The sequence below is a fragment of the Macaca mulatta genome, chromosome 15, assembly GCF_049350105.2.
Source record: "Macaca mulatta isolate MMU2019108-1 chromosome 15, T2T-MMU8v2.0, whole genome shotgun sequence".
In the NCBI taxonomy this organism is placed as follows: domain Eukaryota; kingdom Metazoa; phylum Chordata; class Mammalia; order Primates; family Cercopithecidae; genus Macaca; species Macaca mulatta.
In genome coordinates this window covers 20,249,906-20,268,597 of record NC_133420.1, presented here as the reverse complement: position 1 = coordinate 20,268,597, position 18,692 = coordinate 20,249,906, and the positions used below count along the sequence as shown (strand labels likewise).

The following is an 18,692-nucleotide window of genomic DNA, read 5'->3' as shown; positions in this document are numbered from 1 at the left end:
TGGAGAATTGCTTGAACATGGAAGGCAGAGGTTGTGGTGAACCGAGATCGCGCCATTGCACTCCAGCCTGGGCAACAAGAGCGGAAACTCCATCTCCAAAAAAAAATAAAAAGCTTCCTTTCTGAAGCAGCCCAGCCCATACAGGGCAGTTTTGTTACTTCTCCACAGGCTCTGCCACCTTGACCCCACTGACTACCCTACAAAGGAGCTAGCTCCCTCAAGGAAGACACCACACCAAAAAATCCACCAGTTGTCAAATGATCCTTTATTGAAATACTTTCCTTTGTGCTTAACTCTGTGGGAAAGGAAAAAAAGTCTATCAGTAAAAGGGAAAGTTTAAAAGGATTATCCCAACCCCACCAGTGACCATTTCCAAAACTTCCCAGCTTATCTCTGTGAATACATTGGGTGGCCCCCCTTTTGCCCCTATTGTAACAATGGAAAATGAAGCAAAAAAGTCACTTACGGCTGGGCATTCCACAGCACCACTGTTGATGTCATCTATGATGTCATGAGGGTGGCGGCCATCAACATTACAGCCCACAGACTGGGCAGTCCCCAGGATCTCTTTAATGGTTCCTTTAGTAAAGAAATGGTGACACTGGAGGTGCTGGCTCAGTCCCTCATAATCCTCATACTGGGGAATACTCAAGGGGTTCATAGCAGGCAATGGAAATAATGAGGTTCCTGCTCCCCTAATAAAGTGCAGAGCTCCATCTAGTCCCATGACCCTGAATGCAAAGCTTCCATGGGTCCTTGATGCCCAGATTAAACACATCCAATTTAAGAGCCATCCATTCTTTCAGTCTCAGAAAACTGCACCCCATCTTGGGTCTCACTGAGCACCCTTTAAGTGGGAAGAATGTTAACACAACTACAGTTACAGCGGTTACACGTTGTCCTGCTCTTACCAGAGAGTTCTCTGGCTAAGGATCGGTGCCGCATCTGTCGAGCAATGTTGATGATCTCATCAAAAGTGATATTCCCACTGTGTTTAACTGCAGAAGAGAAAACAGCAAAAGCTCTGTTACAGTCTGAAGCCAAAGCAGACCATGTGTCCTTCATTTCATTTCTAGGCTGTTCCCATGCTTTCGGCACAGAGTCATCCACATGAAGAACCACCCTGTTTCCTAAGCTGGGGTTTACTATCAGCTCACCACTGGACTGCACCAGCCAACAGAGACCTGGTCAGGTGCAGTGGCGGGTGGCTGAGGGCAAAACCAAGCCTTCACAAATCTGACATGGCAGAAACTGTTTTAGAGATGAGAAATGACAAGCTTAAATTGCCAGGGACAGTTAAACTGCCCAGTACCTGCCGGCTCTATGTGCTCTCCTGATTATAGGTCACTGTTGCTGACGTCTTCCTCCTACATGCGCTGACTGGGGCCTGCCCCACACACGGACTACGTGGGCATTTTTTTTTTTTGAGACAGTGTCTCACTGTCACCCAGGCTGGAGTGCAGTGGCACGAATCTGGCTCACTGCTACCACCTCCACCTCTCGGGTTCGAGTGATTCTCCTGCCTCAGTCATCAGAGTAGCCAGGACTACAGGCGAGCACCACCAGGATAATTTTCGTATTTTTTGGTGGAGATGGGGGTTTCACCATGTTGGCCAGGCTGGTCTCAAACTCCTGACCTCAAGTGATCCGCCTGCCTCAGTCTCCCAGAGTGCTGGGATTACACAGGTGTGAGCCACCCAGCATATATGGCACTTTTTGATACTACCTGGCTCTAGCAGCCTTAACCGTATCAACACCCAATAGCCATGTCAACCCCAGGTTTCCTTCAAGGGAAAACAGCCATATATATCAAACATCTCACAAACCATTACCAAAACCAAACTAGGGAAAAGATGACTCACTGTTTTTCTGTTTCTTTCTGTCTCTTGGTGGTTCCTTGAGGGCTTTGATGATCAGGGCAGAGGCAGAAGGCACCACCTCAATCTGCAGAGGAGATTCTTGAGTTAATACTCCACCTCCAATGAATACTGCTTTTGAAAGCATGCTGGCTTTCAAAAATCATGGCCACACACTGTCCAAGTCTCTGCCCTAGGTCCATACTCTTGACAAAGCCTCCCCAACAAGGTAAAATCACTCAGCTCACCAATGGTGGCAGAAATACTCTATTCAGGAATCCCAGAGGGTTGCTACCTCTGTCCCCCCACCCTCCAATCCCAAAACCAAGCACAAGTAAATACCTGGGCCTGTCTGTTCTGAATGGTCAGTTTCACTGTAATCCTCAGGCCCTTCCAGTCACCCGTTGCCTTGGCAATGTCATCACCAACCTTTTTCGGAGACTAGAAATAAAGGAATGTAATCAACATGGTGTCCAGATGTGAACTACAGCCTTGAAACCTGCCCACCACTTCTCACTTGGCAACATCTCAAGTACTTAAGGGCACCTTCCCACCTTCAGCACAGCTATCACCATAGCATAAATTGGGGGTTGGGATTGTCTTGTCCAGGACTGTAAACTGCAGACTTGGCCACAATGGAATCTAGACCCCTCCTAAGTGCCTATGTGCTTAAGGAGGGGGATTTTCAGCCCTGCTCACATTAGAATCACCTAAGGAGCTTTCAAAATATTAGGTTCCCATGTCAGACCACCCACGTCCATCTGCCTGGATGGGCGTCTGATTATTTGCTAAGTGTCCCTTAAGTGCCAGCTGAGCTAAGGGCCAAGGAAGAGTAGTTAAGATACAGGTTAAGAAAGACCAATGGGGAAGAGCATTTGGGACAGGGGACCGCTGTGCAAGGATTACATAAAGGCCTAATGAAATTCAGGGAAATCCAAGAGTACAGAATAACGGGGAAGCCAGCAGTTGCTCAGCAGGCATAAGGCACAGCCTGCCACATTAACTGCTAAGTTTACATCCACAACACAGCTGTTAACACTCACTGGATCTTCACCCACACCCCATTTAATCTTCCCAACAATGCCATGCCCACTTCCCTGACGAGGAAATACAGATATTGGCTGCCCAATGTCACTAAGCCACTCCTAACTTCAAAACCCCCTTGGGCCCACCCCTCAGGTGCCCCAAAGCAACAGTGGAGACACATGGAGCTAATTACAATTTAAAGGCACCGGGTTCGATGTTTCACGCACGACCTTCCTAAGGTACCTAGTACTAGTCAGTGGCTCAGGCCTAGTGAGGGTGACAATCCAAGCCACGAGGGCACCTCTGGCACAGTCGTGACTCCACGAGCCGGCGCTTAACTCTGCTCTGTAAGTGAAAACAAGCCCCTTGGCGGGGATGACGTACCAGACCCAGGGGGCCGATCTTGGGGGCCAGCGCAGAAGTGGCACCGACTTCACCTCCGGTGCACCTCAGGTATACTGGAGGAAAAGAAGGGTTAGGGTCTCTGCAGAGGGAGCCCCCGAGCCACAGCCCTCTCAGCGTCTTTCCGGGGCTGGACACATCACCCTCTGCCTCTTCTCGAAACAGCACCGAGCGTGAGGCCGGCCACCCGCTCCTCCCTCGGGCGTGGGCAGCTCCGAACCTCACACCGCGGAGGCGTGGAGAGAGCCCCGTCGCCCGCGAACCCAGGCCAGTGGGTCCAAACGCCCGAAGACAAGCCTTACCCTAGGGCCTGCGGGCTCCCAAGCCGCCACAGGTGGTTCGGTCCTCCCTCCCCACCTACACGTGGAGAAGCTAAGGCCTAGAAAGACTGAGGCTTGGCCAGGACGGTGCAGCACCGGGAAGGCCTCTAGGAGGCAGCGGCTTTAAGAGCCCCATATTAGAAAGCTTTGCACGCGCGGCGGGGCCGAGGGATGCTCCATCCCGCAGCCCCGGCCACAACGAGAGCACGCACCGACTTTGATCTCGTTGGGGTCGAACTTCGGCGGCATGGTGGAGGCGGCTGGTGTCGGATGAACCCGGATTCGGGACGACCGAAGAAGGCTGCACCTTCGCCCCCTCCGAGCCGAACGCCGAGAGGCCGGAAATCGCGCGGACGACGCCGGATATAGGGAGGAAAACGCGGTTATCGCGAGAACTGTCGTCACTGCCCAGCCTTCCAGAGACGCTTTTTTGTCGCCATGTTTGTTGTGGGCAGGCGCCTGAGGCTGACGGCTTGCGAGCTGGGCACCGCGATGCGCTGAAGGTAGAGATTCCGAAAGGGAGATCGGGCAGTTCGCTCTGGAGACGTCTGAGAAGAGGGGTTGCTCCCGTGATCCCAGGCCTGGCTGTTTCCCATACTCCTTTATCGTGAGTGTCACCCCGGTCCCCAACACCCAATCCCAGAGCCCCGCCCCTCCCCTGAGGGGTCCGTTGTCCCATTCCGAGACCCCAGTACCGCAGCGACCCCTGCCCCCTCCAGCACTTGGTGTGTGCACTTTAGTTATCAAAACAGTCTATGTGGAAATCCAGTCCCGCTTTTCATTCTGAGAGTCCGCGGTTCCTAGAGCCTCAGACTTCGTCATCCCGGTCTGCGTGACTTTCTGAGATTCTGAGTTTGTCCCCAGCACCTGCGTTTGAAGGAGACCAGACTCCGGCTCCGCCCGGCCCGTGCCGGGTGGTCTGCGGCCCCGAGTCCGTGACCAAGCCCTCCGAGTGATCAGCCTGCCCTCGGGTGCACCCGCGGTTCCCAACGTGGGGGACCCCTCCATCCGTAAAGCCAGGTCAGCCACTGCCCACCCCACCCCAGGAAATATGGATGTGGCCCTCCCCCCGCATCTAGGCTGGACGTCGGAAAGGGAGGGACAGGCATGTGGGGCAGCCTGGAAAGAGCTGATCTTCTGGGAGGGGTGGGAGAGCGATGGTGGTTGGGAGGAAGTCGGGGGGAGGGCTGCACATCGGGAAGGGAGTGATGGGAGAGGGCTGTTTTCAAACCATTCCCCATCCTTGCAGGCAGGTGGAGTGACAAGAAGGTCTTGAGCTGGCTCTGCAGGCCTGGCTGCCTCCCCAGACAGCCCCGCCCCTGTGGGTGCAGAGCTGCCATCTCTGCCCATCCCTCTGAGGACTGGGTGTATGTCTTCTTCAGCTGCATCTCCTCCCAGGGCTGTCTTCTCCCTAGCTCCTCTAGTGGGCCCTGAATCAATGCTGCTTGCATGTGGGTGCTTTGTGGCTCACATTTATTGAGCACTCGTGTGCCAGGTCCTGTATTATGCGCTTGACATATATGAAGTCATTGGATCCTCACAGAAGCCAGTGTTGATAGCATGGTTACTTAAACTTTACAGATGAGGAAACTGAGGCTCTGAGAGGTGAACCAAGGTGACCTCAGCGGTCGTGGGTGGCAGATCTCGGATTCAAATCCAGTTCTCTTTCATCCCAAAGCCTGTGCTGCTCACCATGCACTTCCCTGGGTGATTGCTTCCTGGCTCATTGCCATCCCTTATCCTGCTCTGATATTTACAGACACTGTGCAGGCCCTGGGCAGGCAGTGAGCACCTGGCTCTGAGTTCAGGACAGTGTACTTCGTGTGTGCCAAGTTATGTGAGCACCAAGGAGTCGGGCAAATCCCACAGGTCAGGACTTGAGAGACCACGGTTCCAGGCTGCAATCCAGGCTGTACAGCCAGGCCACTGAACTTAATAAGCATCTGTTTCTTCACTTTACTTATTTATTTATTTATTTATTTATTTATTTATTATTTTCTGAGACAGAGTCTCCCTCTGTCACCCAGGCTGGAGTGCAGTGGCGTGATCTCGGCTCACTGCAACCTCCGCCTCCTGGGTTCAAGTGATTCTCGTGCCTCGGCCTTCCAAGTAGCTGGGACTACAGGCGCACGTCACCACGCCCAGCTACTTTGTGTATTTTTAGTAGAGACGGGGTTTCACCATGTTACCCAGGCTGGTCTCGAACTCCTAGGCTCAAGTGACCCACCCGTCTTGGCCTCCCAAAGAGCTGGGATTACAGGCATGAGCCACCACACCCGGCCTGTTTCTTCACTTTAAATAGGGATATGGTGAGAATAAAATGGAATAATAACTGAGGGTGGTAAGCTGAGGATTGCTTTTTAATTTGTATTCACCTCAGAGGTCTCTTTGATCATGATGTAGTTGAGCTCCCCAAGGTCCTGGCTGGCTCTAGTTTGTTCCTGCTGATCCCGCTCTGACAGTCTAGGGGGCTGGAAGTGATTCATTGGCAGAGTCTGTTAGAGTCCCCAAAGAACAGCCTTGGAAAGCGCCTGAGGAAACTTCTCTAAGTTTCCCCAGAACAGGAAAAGGATAATGCCAAGACCTCACTATGGGTTGGTGGCAAATATGGGCCCCAACCCAGGTCATCTGGCTTGTCTTTGTCTCCACCTCATCCTGCTGCTTAATGTTTAGTCAACAAAGAACAAGGAGTACTGAGCACCTGTTGTGGGCTCAGGACACTGACAGAAGGACTAGAAAGACGCATCCCCTGACCCCATGGAACTCACTAGAAAGATGCAACCCCTGACCCCATGGAACTCACTAGAAAGATGCAACCGCTGACCCCATGGAACTCACTAGAAAGATGCAGCCCCTGACCCCATGGAACTCACTAGAAAGACGTGGCCCCTGCCCCCATGGAACTCCGTGGAACTAGGAAGATGCAGTCCCTGGCTCCATGGAACTCATTAGGAAGACAGCCCCTGGCCCCATGGAAATCACTAGAAAGACGCAGCCCCTGCCTCCATGGAACCAGTACTAGAAAGACGCAGCCCCTGGCCCCATGGAACTTGCTAGATAGATGTGACTCCTGACCCCAGTGAACTCACTAGAAAGACATGGCCCCTGCCTCCATGAAACTCACTAGAAAGACACAGCCCCTGCGCCCATGGAATTCACTAGAAAGACGCAGCCCCTGCGCCCATGGAACTCATTAGAAAGATGTGACCCCTGACCCCATGGAACTCACTAGAAAGACACGGCCCCGGCCGGGCGCGGTGGCTCAAGCCTGTAATCCCAGCACTTTGGGAGGCCGAGACAGGCGGATCACGAGGTCAGGAGATCGAGACCATCCTGGCTAACAAGGTGAAACCCCGTCTCTACTAAAAAATACAAAAAACTAGCCGGGCGAGGTGGTGGGCGCCTGTAGTCCCAGCTACTCGGGAGCCTGAGGCAGGAGAATGGCTAAACTCGGGAGGCGGAGCTTGCAGTGAGCTGAGATCTGGCCACTGCACTCCAGCCTGGGTGACAGAGCGAGACTCCGTCTCAAAAAAAAAAAAAAAAAAAGACACGGCCCCTGCACCATGGAACTCACTAGAAAGACACGGCCCCTGCCTCCATGAAACTCACTAGAAAGACACAGCCCCTGCGCCCATGGAACTCACTAGAAAGATGTGACCCCTGACCCCATGGAACTCACTAGAAAGACACAGCCCCTGCCCCATGGAACTCACTAGAAAGATGCAGCCCCTGCCCCCGTGGAATTCACTAGAAAGACACAGCCGCTGCCCCCGTGGAACTCACTAGAAACATGCAGTCGCTGTCCCCGTTGAACTCACTAGAAAGACACAGCCCCTGCCCCCTTGGAACTCACTAGAAAGACGCAGCCACTGCCTCCATGGAACTCACTAGAAAGATGCAGCTGCTGCCTCCATGGAACTCATGGTCCAACAGACCAGCTGCATACTTTGTGTTACGGCGCTACCTGTCCTGGGTGTTGGGGGCTGTGACAAATTCCCCAGTTCCTAACTTCTCTCCTGTGCCCCAGGGTCCTCCAGATCGCTCTGCGAAAAGGGAAGGATGCCACTCTTCTTCCGGAAGCGGAAACCCAGTGAGGAGGCTCGGAAGCGCCTGGAGTACCAGATGTGTTTGGTGAGGGAAAGTGGGTTTCCTCTAACTCTATCCCAACTCCTCCTCAGTCCCCAAGGAGTAGGCCTCCGCACTGCCCCCGACAAGCCATGCTCCCTCCGCCACCTGCAGAAGAAATAGCTGACTTAGACCCAACAGATGAGGTCCCCTGTCAAGGGTGCTTCTCCCCTGTAGACTGAGCGCACTGTCATTGCTTTTCAGTTCCTCATCCCTCTGGGCCTCAAGCTCCGGGAAAGCAGGCGTCATTGGTTCACTGGACCGGTGGAACCAGATAGTGTCTATGGTCCTTTGCTGCTGCTTACGTGTATGTTCTTTGCCTGGCTTGTCCACTCTGCAAAGATGTTTTGTCTTAATACTTTTTAAAACTTCTTTTTATCCTTAGGCAAAAGAAGCTGGGGCAGATGACATTCTCGACATCTCTAAATGTGAGCTCTCAGAGGTAAACTGAGCATGGTGTTGGGCTGTGAATTGGATCTGTCCCATTTTCTTGGATCACGTGTCCCTAGGAAAGACAGAGGTGGACTAGGGCTTTAGAAAGGCCAGAAGCTCTAGTCACGAGATGTTTCCTTAGATTTTGTTCTTGTGCAAAAGAATTGAGATGGTACTTTGGCCTCAGTATAACATAGTCGCCAAGAGTCGAGAAGTCTAGGTAGAAAATGTACCCATAGACTCCTAGGTTGCTGGAAGGGCCTGGCATTCTCCAGCCCCTGAAGGGGTTCACAATGGGGACAGGGTGGGTGGGGCAGGGCAGTCTCCTGCTAGCTGACTGGGGGAAGGCCTGGCCACATCCCCAGCACCGCTGCTCGCCAGCCTTGTCCCTGGGCTCAGCACTGCCACCTGCTGTGGCGTTCTGCCCTTGTTCACCTCCTGCCTGTCTCTTCCTCACGTGAATGCCACTCAGAGAACAAGCTAAACACTGGCAGGAGGGGAGACACTTACTTTTCTTTATCTTATCTTAGATTCCATTTGGAGCTTTTGCAACATGCAAAGTTCTGCAGAAGAAGGTGAGCTGGAACTTCATCTTCAGAGACTTGCTTATTGCATGTCTGCTTGTTTGAACCCACAAGGGACTTTGAGGCGCTGTCTCCCCAGCGTAGACACCTCCTTTCTCTCTGCTTCTTATGCTTTTGGCCTGCAGCAGGTGATTTCACAGAGAGGAGAGTAGGCTTTGGGGTTGGACCTTCCTGTGTCACATTCTGACTCTGCCTTCTCTCACTGGCTTTGTGACTTGGGCAACTTCCTTAAACTCTTACTTCTCCATTTCTTCACCTGTGAAATGAAGACATTCATAGTTCTCCTCCCCGAGGTACTGTGAGAATTAAATGAGTGGTAGATAGTTAGATAGAGAGAGAAATATACTGAGTGTAATGCCTGCCACATAGGAAAGGCTTATGAGCCCCGGTGTTCATAATAATAGAAACTCACCCCTTTTATTCTGGTCACGCAGGGGAGATTCTGAGGGGAATGAATGATTTTTCAGCAGAGCATTGCAGCTTTGAATGCAGATGGGCAGAAGCACTCTAAGTGAAGTATCTAAATGAGAATACGAAAAAAAAAAAAAACAAGCGTTCCATGCTAACAGAGTAGTAAGCTCCTTGGCGCTGGAAGTGTTTTTTTTGTTTGTTTGTTTGTTTGTTTGTTTTTTAAGATGGACACTCTGCTCCGTCACCCAGGCTGGAGTGCGGTGGCGCAATCTCAGCTTACTGAAACCTCCACCTCCTGGGTTCAAGCGATTCTCCCGCCTCAGCCTCCTGAGTAGCTGGGATTACAGGTGCCCACCGCCACACCCAACTATTTTTTGTATTTTTAGTAGAGATGAGGTTTTGCCATGTTGGTCAGGCTGGTCTCGAACTCCTGACCTCAAGTGATCACCCACCTTGGCCTGTCAAAGTGCTGGGATTACAGGCGTGAGCCACCATCCCAAGTCTGTGCTGGAAGTGTTAGGCAGTGGTCGATGACTAAGAAAAATAGGAGTAGATGACCTGGACTGAGCCCTGGCCCGTGTGCCAGCTCTGGATGTTTTGCACATGAGCTTGTATTTAACATCATGGCAGCCCTGGGAGGCAGGCACTTGATTATTCTCTATTTTCCACGTGAAGATGCTGGTGCTGGGAAGGTTATGATCAGAATGGCTGCAGAGGGATCCCTTCTCAGAATGGAAGGTTTAGACCTCTAAGGTCTCTGTCACCCTTGAAGATCCAGATTTTAAGGAAGGGCATCAGATTCCCCATTGGGAGAGTTCATGATCCTGACCCGCATCCCCTGCTCCTGTCGTGGTGTCTGGGAGAGCAAGATGGCGGGGCGTAGCAGGGCACTGGGCTGGCTCCCATGCCCTTAGCCTGCCATGCCTGCTTCTCTTCCTCAGCCCAACATGGCCGCACATCTCTCCACACAGGTGCTGATCGTCCACACGAATCACCTCACTTCCCTGCTTCCCAAATCCTGCAGCCTCCTGAGTCTGGCAACCATCAAGGTACCGGGCCCTCCTCCCAGGCAGTTGGGGCTCTGCATGGGGTTCCAGGCGGCAGCTGAGCACCTGCTCCCTTTGGGCCGCCTCTTGTATGTCAGTGGGGCCTCATCTACCTGTCAATCTGGGATTTGATCAGCATGGTTTATTGGATACTCCTGTGGGCTGTGTGTGGGATAGGGTGACAAAGATGACCAGCCACAGGCCCTGTCCCCAGGGAGTTTACATGCTAGGAGGAAAGCCAAATGACAAACTCATGGCGAGTCAGCTAGCAGAGGGCGAGGAAACTGACACTTCCAGGCAAGAAGGAAGAGGAGGGACGCCCAGGTGATCCGGAAGGACTTCCTGCTGACTGTGAGCTCCTCCCTGGACAGGCTGGGAGGCATTCACAAGATGTGGGCGGTGTGAGCCCAGGGTTGTTCTGTACAGACCTGAGCTTGGGAGAGTGGTATGCACCTTCAGAGGAGCCCTGCAGCACAGGCCCAATCTGTTATACTATATTGTTCAGGGAATAATGACAAGAGAAAAGCCTGTATGTGTTCACTACTGATGGGTTTTTTTTGTTTTTGTTTTTGTTTTTGTCTTTTTTTAGTATTTTCGACCTGAGTTTGGTTGAATCCGTAGATATGGAACCCATGGATGTGGAGAGTACCTGTGTATGCACATGTATAAATATTTCTCCAAGGCCTTTTTTTGTGCATTTTCCTTTTTAAAAAATTAGCGGTCAGTTGTAGTGGCTCACACCCGTAATCCTAGCACTTTGGGAGGCTAAGGCAGGTGGGTCACTTGAGGTCAGGAGTTCGAGACCAGCCTGGCCAACATGGCGTTCCATCTCTACTAAAAATACAAAAAATCCCAGCAGAGCATGGTGGCACATGCCTGTAATCCCAGCTGCTTGGGAGGTTGAGGCACGAGAATCACTTGAACCCAGGAGGTGGAGGTTGCAGTGAGCTGAGATCGTGCCATTGCACTCCAGCCTGGGTGACAGACAGAGACTCTGTCTCAAGATTAAAATAAAATAAAATAAAATAGTAATTAGCAAGTACAGTTAAGCAAAGGGGGAAATGGCCAGGCACGGTGGCTCAAGCCTGTAATCCCAGCACTTTGGGAGGCCGAGATGGGCGGATCACGAGGTCAGGAGATCGAGGACCATCCTGGCTAACCCGGTGAAACCCCGTCTCTACTAAAAAATACAAAAAACTAGCCGGGCGAGGTGGCGGGCGCCTGTAGTCCCAGCTACTCGGGAGGCTGAGGCAGCAGAATGGCGTAAACCCGGGAGGCGGAGCTTGCAGTGAGCCGAGATCCGGCCACGGCACTCCAGCCTGGGCGACAGAGCCAGACTCCGTCTCAAAAAAAAAAAAAAAAGCAAAAGGGGAAACATCTATAATTTTACACTGTGGAGTATCACTATCAGTATTTTATCGCATATTTGAAAGTTTTTTCTATGCAAATATATATTTATACAATGGGGTGTTTCTTTTTAACATATTAGTATTTAGGCATACTGTTTTATAGCATAGTTTTTCAATCAACGGTAAAAATAAATATACGTAAAATAAGAAAGTGGTAAAATGGTTTGAGAAGGAAAATGAGGTGGGAATTATCCACACAGAGTGGGAAAGGAGGGGCAGGCCCTCTGTTTCTGCACTGGGGGTGTGAGGTGGCCCCAGCCCCTCCGCGCTGCTCTGGAGCCCGGAGTCCAAGGGACTTTCTCACTTGGAGACTCACAGGGGTCTTCCTTCTGCAGGTTCTAGATCTCCACGATAATCAGCTGACAGCCCTTCCTGACGATCTGGGGCAGCTGACTGCCCTCCAGGTAAGGCTGCGGAAACAGAAACCCACCTCAGATGGCCCTAGTGAGACCAGGCAGTCACTCAAGCCTGGAATGTTCTGGCTGGGCTCCAGCCAGTGGAAGCAGGCTGCACTCAGTGCCAGCTCCACCCTCCCCTTGGCTCTTTAGTTTTTGTTGTTGTTGTTTTTGAGACAGTGTCTCACTGCATTGCCCAGGCTGGAGTGCAGTGGCGCCATCTCAGCTCATTGCAACCTCTCCCTGCCGAGTTCAAGTGGTTCTTCTCCCTCAGCCTCCCTAGTAGCTGGGATTACAGGAGTGTGCCACCGCGCCCGGCTAGTTTTTATATTTTTAGTAGAGATGGTGTTTTGCCATGTTGGCCTGGCTGGTCTCGAACTCCTGACCTCAGGTGATCCACCCACTTTGGCCTCCCAAAGTGCTGGGATTATGGGTGTGAGCCACCACGCCTGACCAATTGCTACCACTTTGAGCCGCAATAAATACCTTGATGTAGGACTTTTTGTATGTATTTTTTTTTTCTCACTCTGTCACCCAGGCTGGAGTGCAGTGGCACCATCTCAACTCCCTGCAACCTCCGCCTCCCAGGTTCAAGAGATTCTGCCTCAGCCTCCTGAGTATCTGGAATTACAGGCACACACCACCACACCTGGATAATTTTTGTATTTTTCAGTAGAGATAGGTTTTCACCATGTTGGCCGGGCTGACCTCAAACTCCTGGCCTCAAGTGATCCACCCACCTTGGCCTCCCAAATTGCTGGAATTACAGGCGTGAGCCACTGCACCTGGCCAGTAGGTGTATTTTTATAGAATTGCTGCGTTCACTAATTTGGAGCTTTTGGATACCTGACAGTAACTCATAACATCCTTTGGTTCATAAAATATTCATCTTCTCATTATTTTTAATGGCTACTTAGCTTTCCATTGCGTCTTTTTTTTTTTAATTTTCTGAGATGGAGTCTTGCTCTGTCACCAGGCTGGAGTACAGTGGCATGATCTCGGCTCACTGCAATCTCTACCTCCCGGGTTCAAGCGATTCCCCTGCCTCAGCCTCCTGAGTAGCTGGAATTACAGGCACATACCACCACGCCCAGCTAATTTTTTGTATTTTAGTAGAGACGGGGTTTCACCATGTTGGCCAGGATAGTCTCGATCTCCTGAGCTCGTGATCCACCCACCTCAGCCTCCCAAAGTGCTGGGCGTGAGCCCAGCCCCTATTGCATCTATTTTTTTTTTTTTTTTTTTTTTTGAGACGGAGTCTCGCTTTGTCGCCCAGGCTGGAGTGCAGTGGCCGGATCTCAGCTCACTGCAAGCTCCGCCTCCCGGGTTTACGCCATTCTCCTGCCTCAGCCTCCCGAGTAGCTGGGACTACAGGCGCCCACCACCTTGCCCGGCTAGTTTTTTTTTGTATTTTTAGTAGAGACGGGGTTTCACCATATTAGCCAGGATGGTCTCGATCTCCTGACCTCGTGATCCGCCCGTCTCGGCCTCCCAAAGTGCTGGGATTACAGGCTTGAGCCACCGCGCCCGGCCGCATCTATTTTTAATGGTTACTTAGTGTTTCATCCTGTTGGCCTCGGTCACCTCAAGGTGCTACCTTCTGGAGGGAGTACAGCTTTGGAATCCAACAAGCCCAGGTTCAGTCCCAGCACCACTACCAGCCTGAGGCCTTGGGTGGATCACAAAGCCTTGGGGCAGCCAGGTTTCCTTTTCCTTAACGCTGGGGGAACTAAAGCCTCCTGTGCGGCCTCCCCAGATCCCGGAGTCTGTAGTCCCCTTTTCCCTCCCTCCCTGATGGTGGGACAGTTACTGAGCATTTTGTGGTCGGTATGAGTGCTGGAACCTCAGCCAGAAGCGGTTCAAGGCCTGGCTGTGCTGTCCTGAGCACATGACTTCACTACCCTGAGCTTTGTTTTTTTCCTATCTCCAGCAGAAACTTAAGAATTTCTGTCTTCCTCAAGGGCCGGCAGGGGGAGACAAGGGCTTGTGTGTATAGTGCCTGGGTGCCCTGACCTGGCAGGGCGAGGGGTGCAGGGGTCATCACTGTGGTCTGTGTGTGGGTTCTCATGTCACCTCTTCCTTTTTAGTTTTTTTTTTTTTTTTAAGATGGAGTATCGCTCTGTTGCCCAGGCGATGCAATGGCACCATCTCAGCTCACCGCAACCTCTGTCTCCCGGGTTCAAGCGATTCTCCTGCCTCAGCCTGCCGAGTAGCTGGGACTACAGGCGTGTGCCACCATGCCCAGCTAATTTTTGTATTTTCAGTAGAGATGGGGTTTCACTATGTTGGCCAGGCTGGTCTTGAACTCCTGACCTTGTGATCCACCTGCCTTGGCCTCCCAAAGTGCTGGGATTACAGGCATGAGCCACTGCGCCTGGCCACCTCTTCCTTTTTCTTAGGTCTTAAACGTGGAAAGGAATCAACTGATGCAGCTCCCGCGTTCCACTGGGAACCTGACCCAGCTCCAGACTCTCAATGTTAAAGGTAGGGACCAAGAAGCTGTGTCCGTGTGACCCTCCATCAGCTCTGGGCAGTCCTGGCCGGGATCCACAAACTGCCCTGCCCCGGAGCCATTGAGCGGGAAGGCAGCCAGTCTCCAGGGGTCGCTGTAAATGGACTGACTCCTGCTGGGTCAGCTGTCTCCGTGGTAACCAGAGACAGGCTGTCGGGAGTGTTCCTGTGGCTCCTCGGAGCCAGGGCTGTGTGGCTGCAGTAAGGTTCTGAGCAGCGCTTCCATCTCCAGCGACACAACAAGCCTCCCGAGGAGTCCAAGGGGCAGGCCGAGGGCGGTGGTACCATCCCCAGTTTACACATGAGGAAAACAAGGCCCAGGAAATCGAATGTGACTAGCTCAAGAGCACCCAGTGGGATGGTGACAGAGCCAAGACTACCTCATAGGTGCCTTACCCACAGGAGCGCTCTGCTCGCCACACCCAGCTCTCTGCCTTCTCCTCGCTGTCCTTAAGCACTTCCTGCACAGAGTGCCTCCATTTATCAACTGTAACATATGAGTAATGAGAACAACAGTGGCGCCCCATTCTCAGTCATTACAGCGTGAGGGGCCCTGTGCGGAGGACCTCACACATCATCTACCTGAACCTCCAATCTCCCCATGTTCTTATAAGGCTGGGTAGCAGTGTTGTCCCCATTTTCCAGGTGAGAAAACTGGCACAGGGAGGCAAAGCCAGTTGTCTAAAGTCTCGTGGCTAGTAATTGGTGGAGTGGGGACTTGAACCGGAACTCCAGCTTCTTGATGCTACGAAACCTCAGGACCTAGGACCTGGTGTGTGCCCCAGAGGTCAGAGTGGCTCCCAGCGGGTATCAGGCAGGAAGCTGGTGATGGAGATTTGGGGTGTTGAGCTGTGCTGTTGGGGTCTCCGCAGACAACAAGCTGAAGGAGCTTCCAGACACCCTGGGGGAGCTTCGAAGCCTGCGTACCCTCAACATCAGTGGAAACGAGATCCAGAGGTTGCCGCAGATGCTGGCTCACGTTCGAACCCTCGAGGTAAATGGGAAGCTGTTTTTGCCTGGGGTGCTCTCTGGCCTGCCCACCTCCCCTCTCCCACATTACTGAGTGTCTGCCCTGATCTCACCGTGCCAGGATCACACAGAGATCCCAAGGCATGGTCCTTGGAAGCTTGTAGAGAGGCCAATGTGTGAACATTCGTAATTATATGACTTTTGCTGCCATAATAGAGGCAGAAAAACATACATTAAGAAAGAAGAAGAAAGCAAGCTGAATCCAGAAGAGGCTGACACTTTAAGAAAGTTGTCGGTGGGGGAACAACACACACTGAGGCCTGTCAGAGCGGGGTTGTGGGGAGAGCATCAGGAAGAAAAGCTAATGAATGCTGGGCTTAGTACCTGGGTGATGGGATGATCTGTGCAGCAAACCACCATGGCACATGTTTACCTTTGTAACAAAACTGCACATCCTACACATGTACTCCTGAACTTAAAATAAAACTTACAGGAGAAAAAAAAAAAAGTTGTGATATTCAAGCCAGACCTTGAAGGAGGAATAAGATTTCTGGGCTGGGTGCCATGGCTCACACCTGTAATCCTAGCACTTTGGGAGGCCAAAGTGGGTGGATCACTTGAGGTTAGGAGTTCGAGACCAGCCTGGCCAACATGGTGAAACCCTGTCTCTACTAAAAATACAAAAAATTATCCAGGCATGGTGGCACACACCTGTAATCCCAGCTACTTGGGGGAGGCTGAGACAGGAGAATTGCTTGAACCCAGGAGGTGGCGATTGCAGTGAGCCGAGATTGCACCATTGCACTCCAGCCTGGGCAACAAAGCAAGACTTCGTCTCCAAAAAAAAAAAAAAAGATTCTGAGCAGACCTGGATAACAGGGGCAGCCCAGGTGCAGGAGGCAGGTGGTGGGAAGCACAGGTTGTGCTCAGGGAGGGGCGGGGAAGTGATGTGGTTGGAAGCTGCTGAGCCTGTGTGATACGGGGCCCAGAATGCTGGGAGGGAGAAAAGGAGGTATGGAGCTGTTGGGATGCGGGTTCAGAATTACCCAGGCCAGGGGAGTTCTACAGGCTAGAAGTCCAAGTTCAAGGTGTTGGCAGGGCTGGTGACTTCTGAGGCCTCTCTCCTTGGCTCGGAGGTGCTGTCTTCCCTCCCTGTGTCTTCACTTCATCTTCCCTGTGTACATGTCCGTGTCCAAATTTCCTCCTCTTAGAAGCACACCAGTCATATTGGATTAGGGCCCAGCCTAATGACCCCCTTTTAACTTAATTACCTCTTTAAAGATGCTATCTCCACATACAGCCACATTCTGAGGGACGGGGGATTAGGATTTCCACATAGGAACTTGGGAGGGGGACACAGTTCAGCCTATGACAGACACTGACAGGGGCCGCTGCTCAGGGAAAGTGGCTCTCACAGTCGTGCTGATGAGGTGGCTCACCTTCATCTGGGGCTTTCTAAGACTGGGCATAACCTGGAATCGCTCCATGAACATCACAGAACTCTTGTGAGGCAGATACTATTGTGCTACTTTGTAGATGAAGAAATTGAGGCACGGGCAGTTTAAGAAACTTGCCCAAGGGCCACGCAGTCACTGACAGCAGAGATGGTTGTAAACCAGGCCATCTGAAGCTGATGCCTGTGCTCCCCACCTCTGAACAACTCGGCTTCTGGAACGCGGACTTCTCCATTCGTGGTGGCACGCAGTCTGGCCAGCATTCCGGAGTGGCCTGGAGTTGACCCCGCTCTCAGCCAGCCCAGCCTGCCGAGCAGAGGCTTCTGTGTCAGAATGTGTGGGTGAGCACAGAGGTAGCACAGGAAGGACTGACCTTAGCAGCTGGGGCCCTCCTGCCTGAGGAAGGGCCGGCTGGGGAGACGGGCCAACATGGCTTGTCCTCTCTGCTGCCCACTGGAACCTTCTGCAGTGACGGAAATGTTCAGTGACTGTGCTGTCTAGAGCAGCAGCCGCTGGCCATGTGTATCTATCGAGCACCTGGAATGTGGCTTGTGTGTTCAGCCAGGAACTAAAAGTTTGATTTCGTTGAATTTTAATTAATTTATATTTAAATAGCCATGGGTCCTTGGTGGCTACCATTTTAGACAACACAGCTCAGAGCATGTTCCCAATCCTGAAGCCATCCTCGACATCTAGTAGGAGTTCTGGACACTTCAATTTTTTTTTTCTTTGAGACAGGGCCTCATGCTGTCACCCAGGCTGAAGTGCAGTGACTCAGTCGTAGCTCACTGCAGCCTCAAACTCCTGGGCTCAAGAGATCCTCCTCCTCAGCCTCCCAAGAAATTGGAACCACAGGTGTACCCTATCACACTTGACTAATTTTTTTATTTTTCATAGAGATGAGGTCCCACGATGTTGCCCAGGCTGGTCTCAAAGTCTTGGGCTTAAGCAATCTTCCCGCCTTGCCTCCCAAGTGGGTGGGATTACAGGCGTGGGCCACCGCACCCAACGTAGACACTTCATTTTATTTTGATTCCATAAAAAAAAATCTTTTGAGTTTCTTGGTGGCAACTCGGACAAACCTTTTAGGGTGAGATAACCATTCTGAGTTCAGGCCATACTGTGGGCAAGATCTTCTTCAGGTGTCACCCATACCGCCTACCAAACAGCTCACCAGGTCAGTAATACTGCCTGTTTGGCTATGAGGGGACCACAGCCCTGGGACGCTAAGGGGCCTGATCAAGCAAACACACGGCCAGCATGCGATGGGCCAGGATCTGAAGCCACAGCGGTGTCTGTGGCACAGCAGTGTCCAGTCACTGCTCCTGCTGCCCACTATGAGAATGCTCTATCATCTGTGCAGCTAACAGGGCCACCCTGGCTACTTGTAGCTGCTGGGCCCTTGAAATGTGGTGACTGCAACCAACCATGGACCCAAACTTTAAATCAGATTTATTTTCAGTTAATTAAAATGTAACCGTAAATGGCCACACGTGGCTTGTAGCCAGCATCCTGGTATAGCCCAGAGTCTGTGCCCTTAAGCCACCTCGCTTTACTGATGGTGGCTAAGAGCACCCATGTGGGGTTTATTTGCTTCCTGGTATGGGGGTTTCTGCTGTTGGACCCTCAGCATCTGGGCGGTCAGTTCCTCTTTCCTGGGGCAGTCTCCCACTCCCCCGTGCAAAGCACGTTCACTCAACACCCACCGTGTGAGGGCTGGGCTGGCCAGGGCTGGGGCACCTGAGCCACCCT

At 52.1% G+C, this 18,692-nt stretch overlaps 2 protein-coding genes and 1 non-coding gene across 52 annotated transcripts in view; 1 reads left to right on the top strand and 2 right to left on the bottom strand.

The window, feature by feature from the left end:
* Positions 1-242: 242 nt before the first annotated feature.
* Positions 243-3,911, bottom strand: RPL12 (ribosomal protein L12). The gene is given in 7 exon segments (NM_001193560.1): positions 243-295; positions 467-579; positions 912-998; positions 1,863-1,944; positions 2,199-2,297; positions 3,267-3,340; positions 3,817-3,911. Coding segments are annotated over 7 exon segments (498 nt in total). The 5' UTR covers positions 3,854-3,911; the 3' UTR covers positions 243-289.
* LOC114672909 (small nucleolar RNA SNORA65) lies at positions 1,076-1,205 on the bottom strand. The gene has a single exon (XR_003723438.2). It is a non-coding gene; the product is annotated as a small nucleolar RNA SNORA65 (small nucleolar RNA).
* A 137-nt stretch (positions 3,912-4,048) lies between the features above and the next one.
* LRSAM1 (leucine rich repeat and sterile alpha motif containing 1) overlaps positions 4,049-18,692 on the top strand; it is a 54,477-nt gene continuing 39,833 nt past the window's right edge. For 10 of the 50 annotated variants that reach the window (XR_013405446.1, XM_077967681.1, XM_077967680.1 and 7 more), the window contains exons 1-9: positions 4,049-4,211; positions 4,469-4,624; positions 7,632-7,735; positions 8,115-8,171; positions 8,692-8,736; positions 10,128-10,205; positions 11,947-12,015; positions 14,406-14,490; positions 15,390-15,511. Coding sequence is in view for 30 of the 50 variants with exons in the window: in XM_015116792.3 (XP_014972278.3) it covers positions 7,664-7,735; positions 8,115-8,171; positions 8,692-8,736; positions 10,128-10,205; positions 11,947-12,015; positions 14,406-14,490; positions 15,390-15,511 (528 nt within the window). In the remaining 20 variants the exon portion in view is untranslated. Of the gene's footprint in view, positions 4,212-4,468; positions 4,676-4,853; positions 4,972-7,605; positions 7,736-8,114; positions 8,172-8,691; positions 8,874-10,097; positions 10,206-11,946; positions 12,056-14,371; positions 14,491-15,389; positions 15,512-18,692 lie in introns of all 50 variants that reach the window. The other 40 variants (XM_077967683.1, XM_077967682.1, XM_015116790.3 and 37 more) reach the window with 14 other exon arrangements.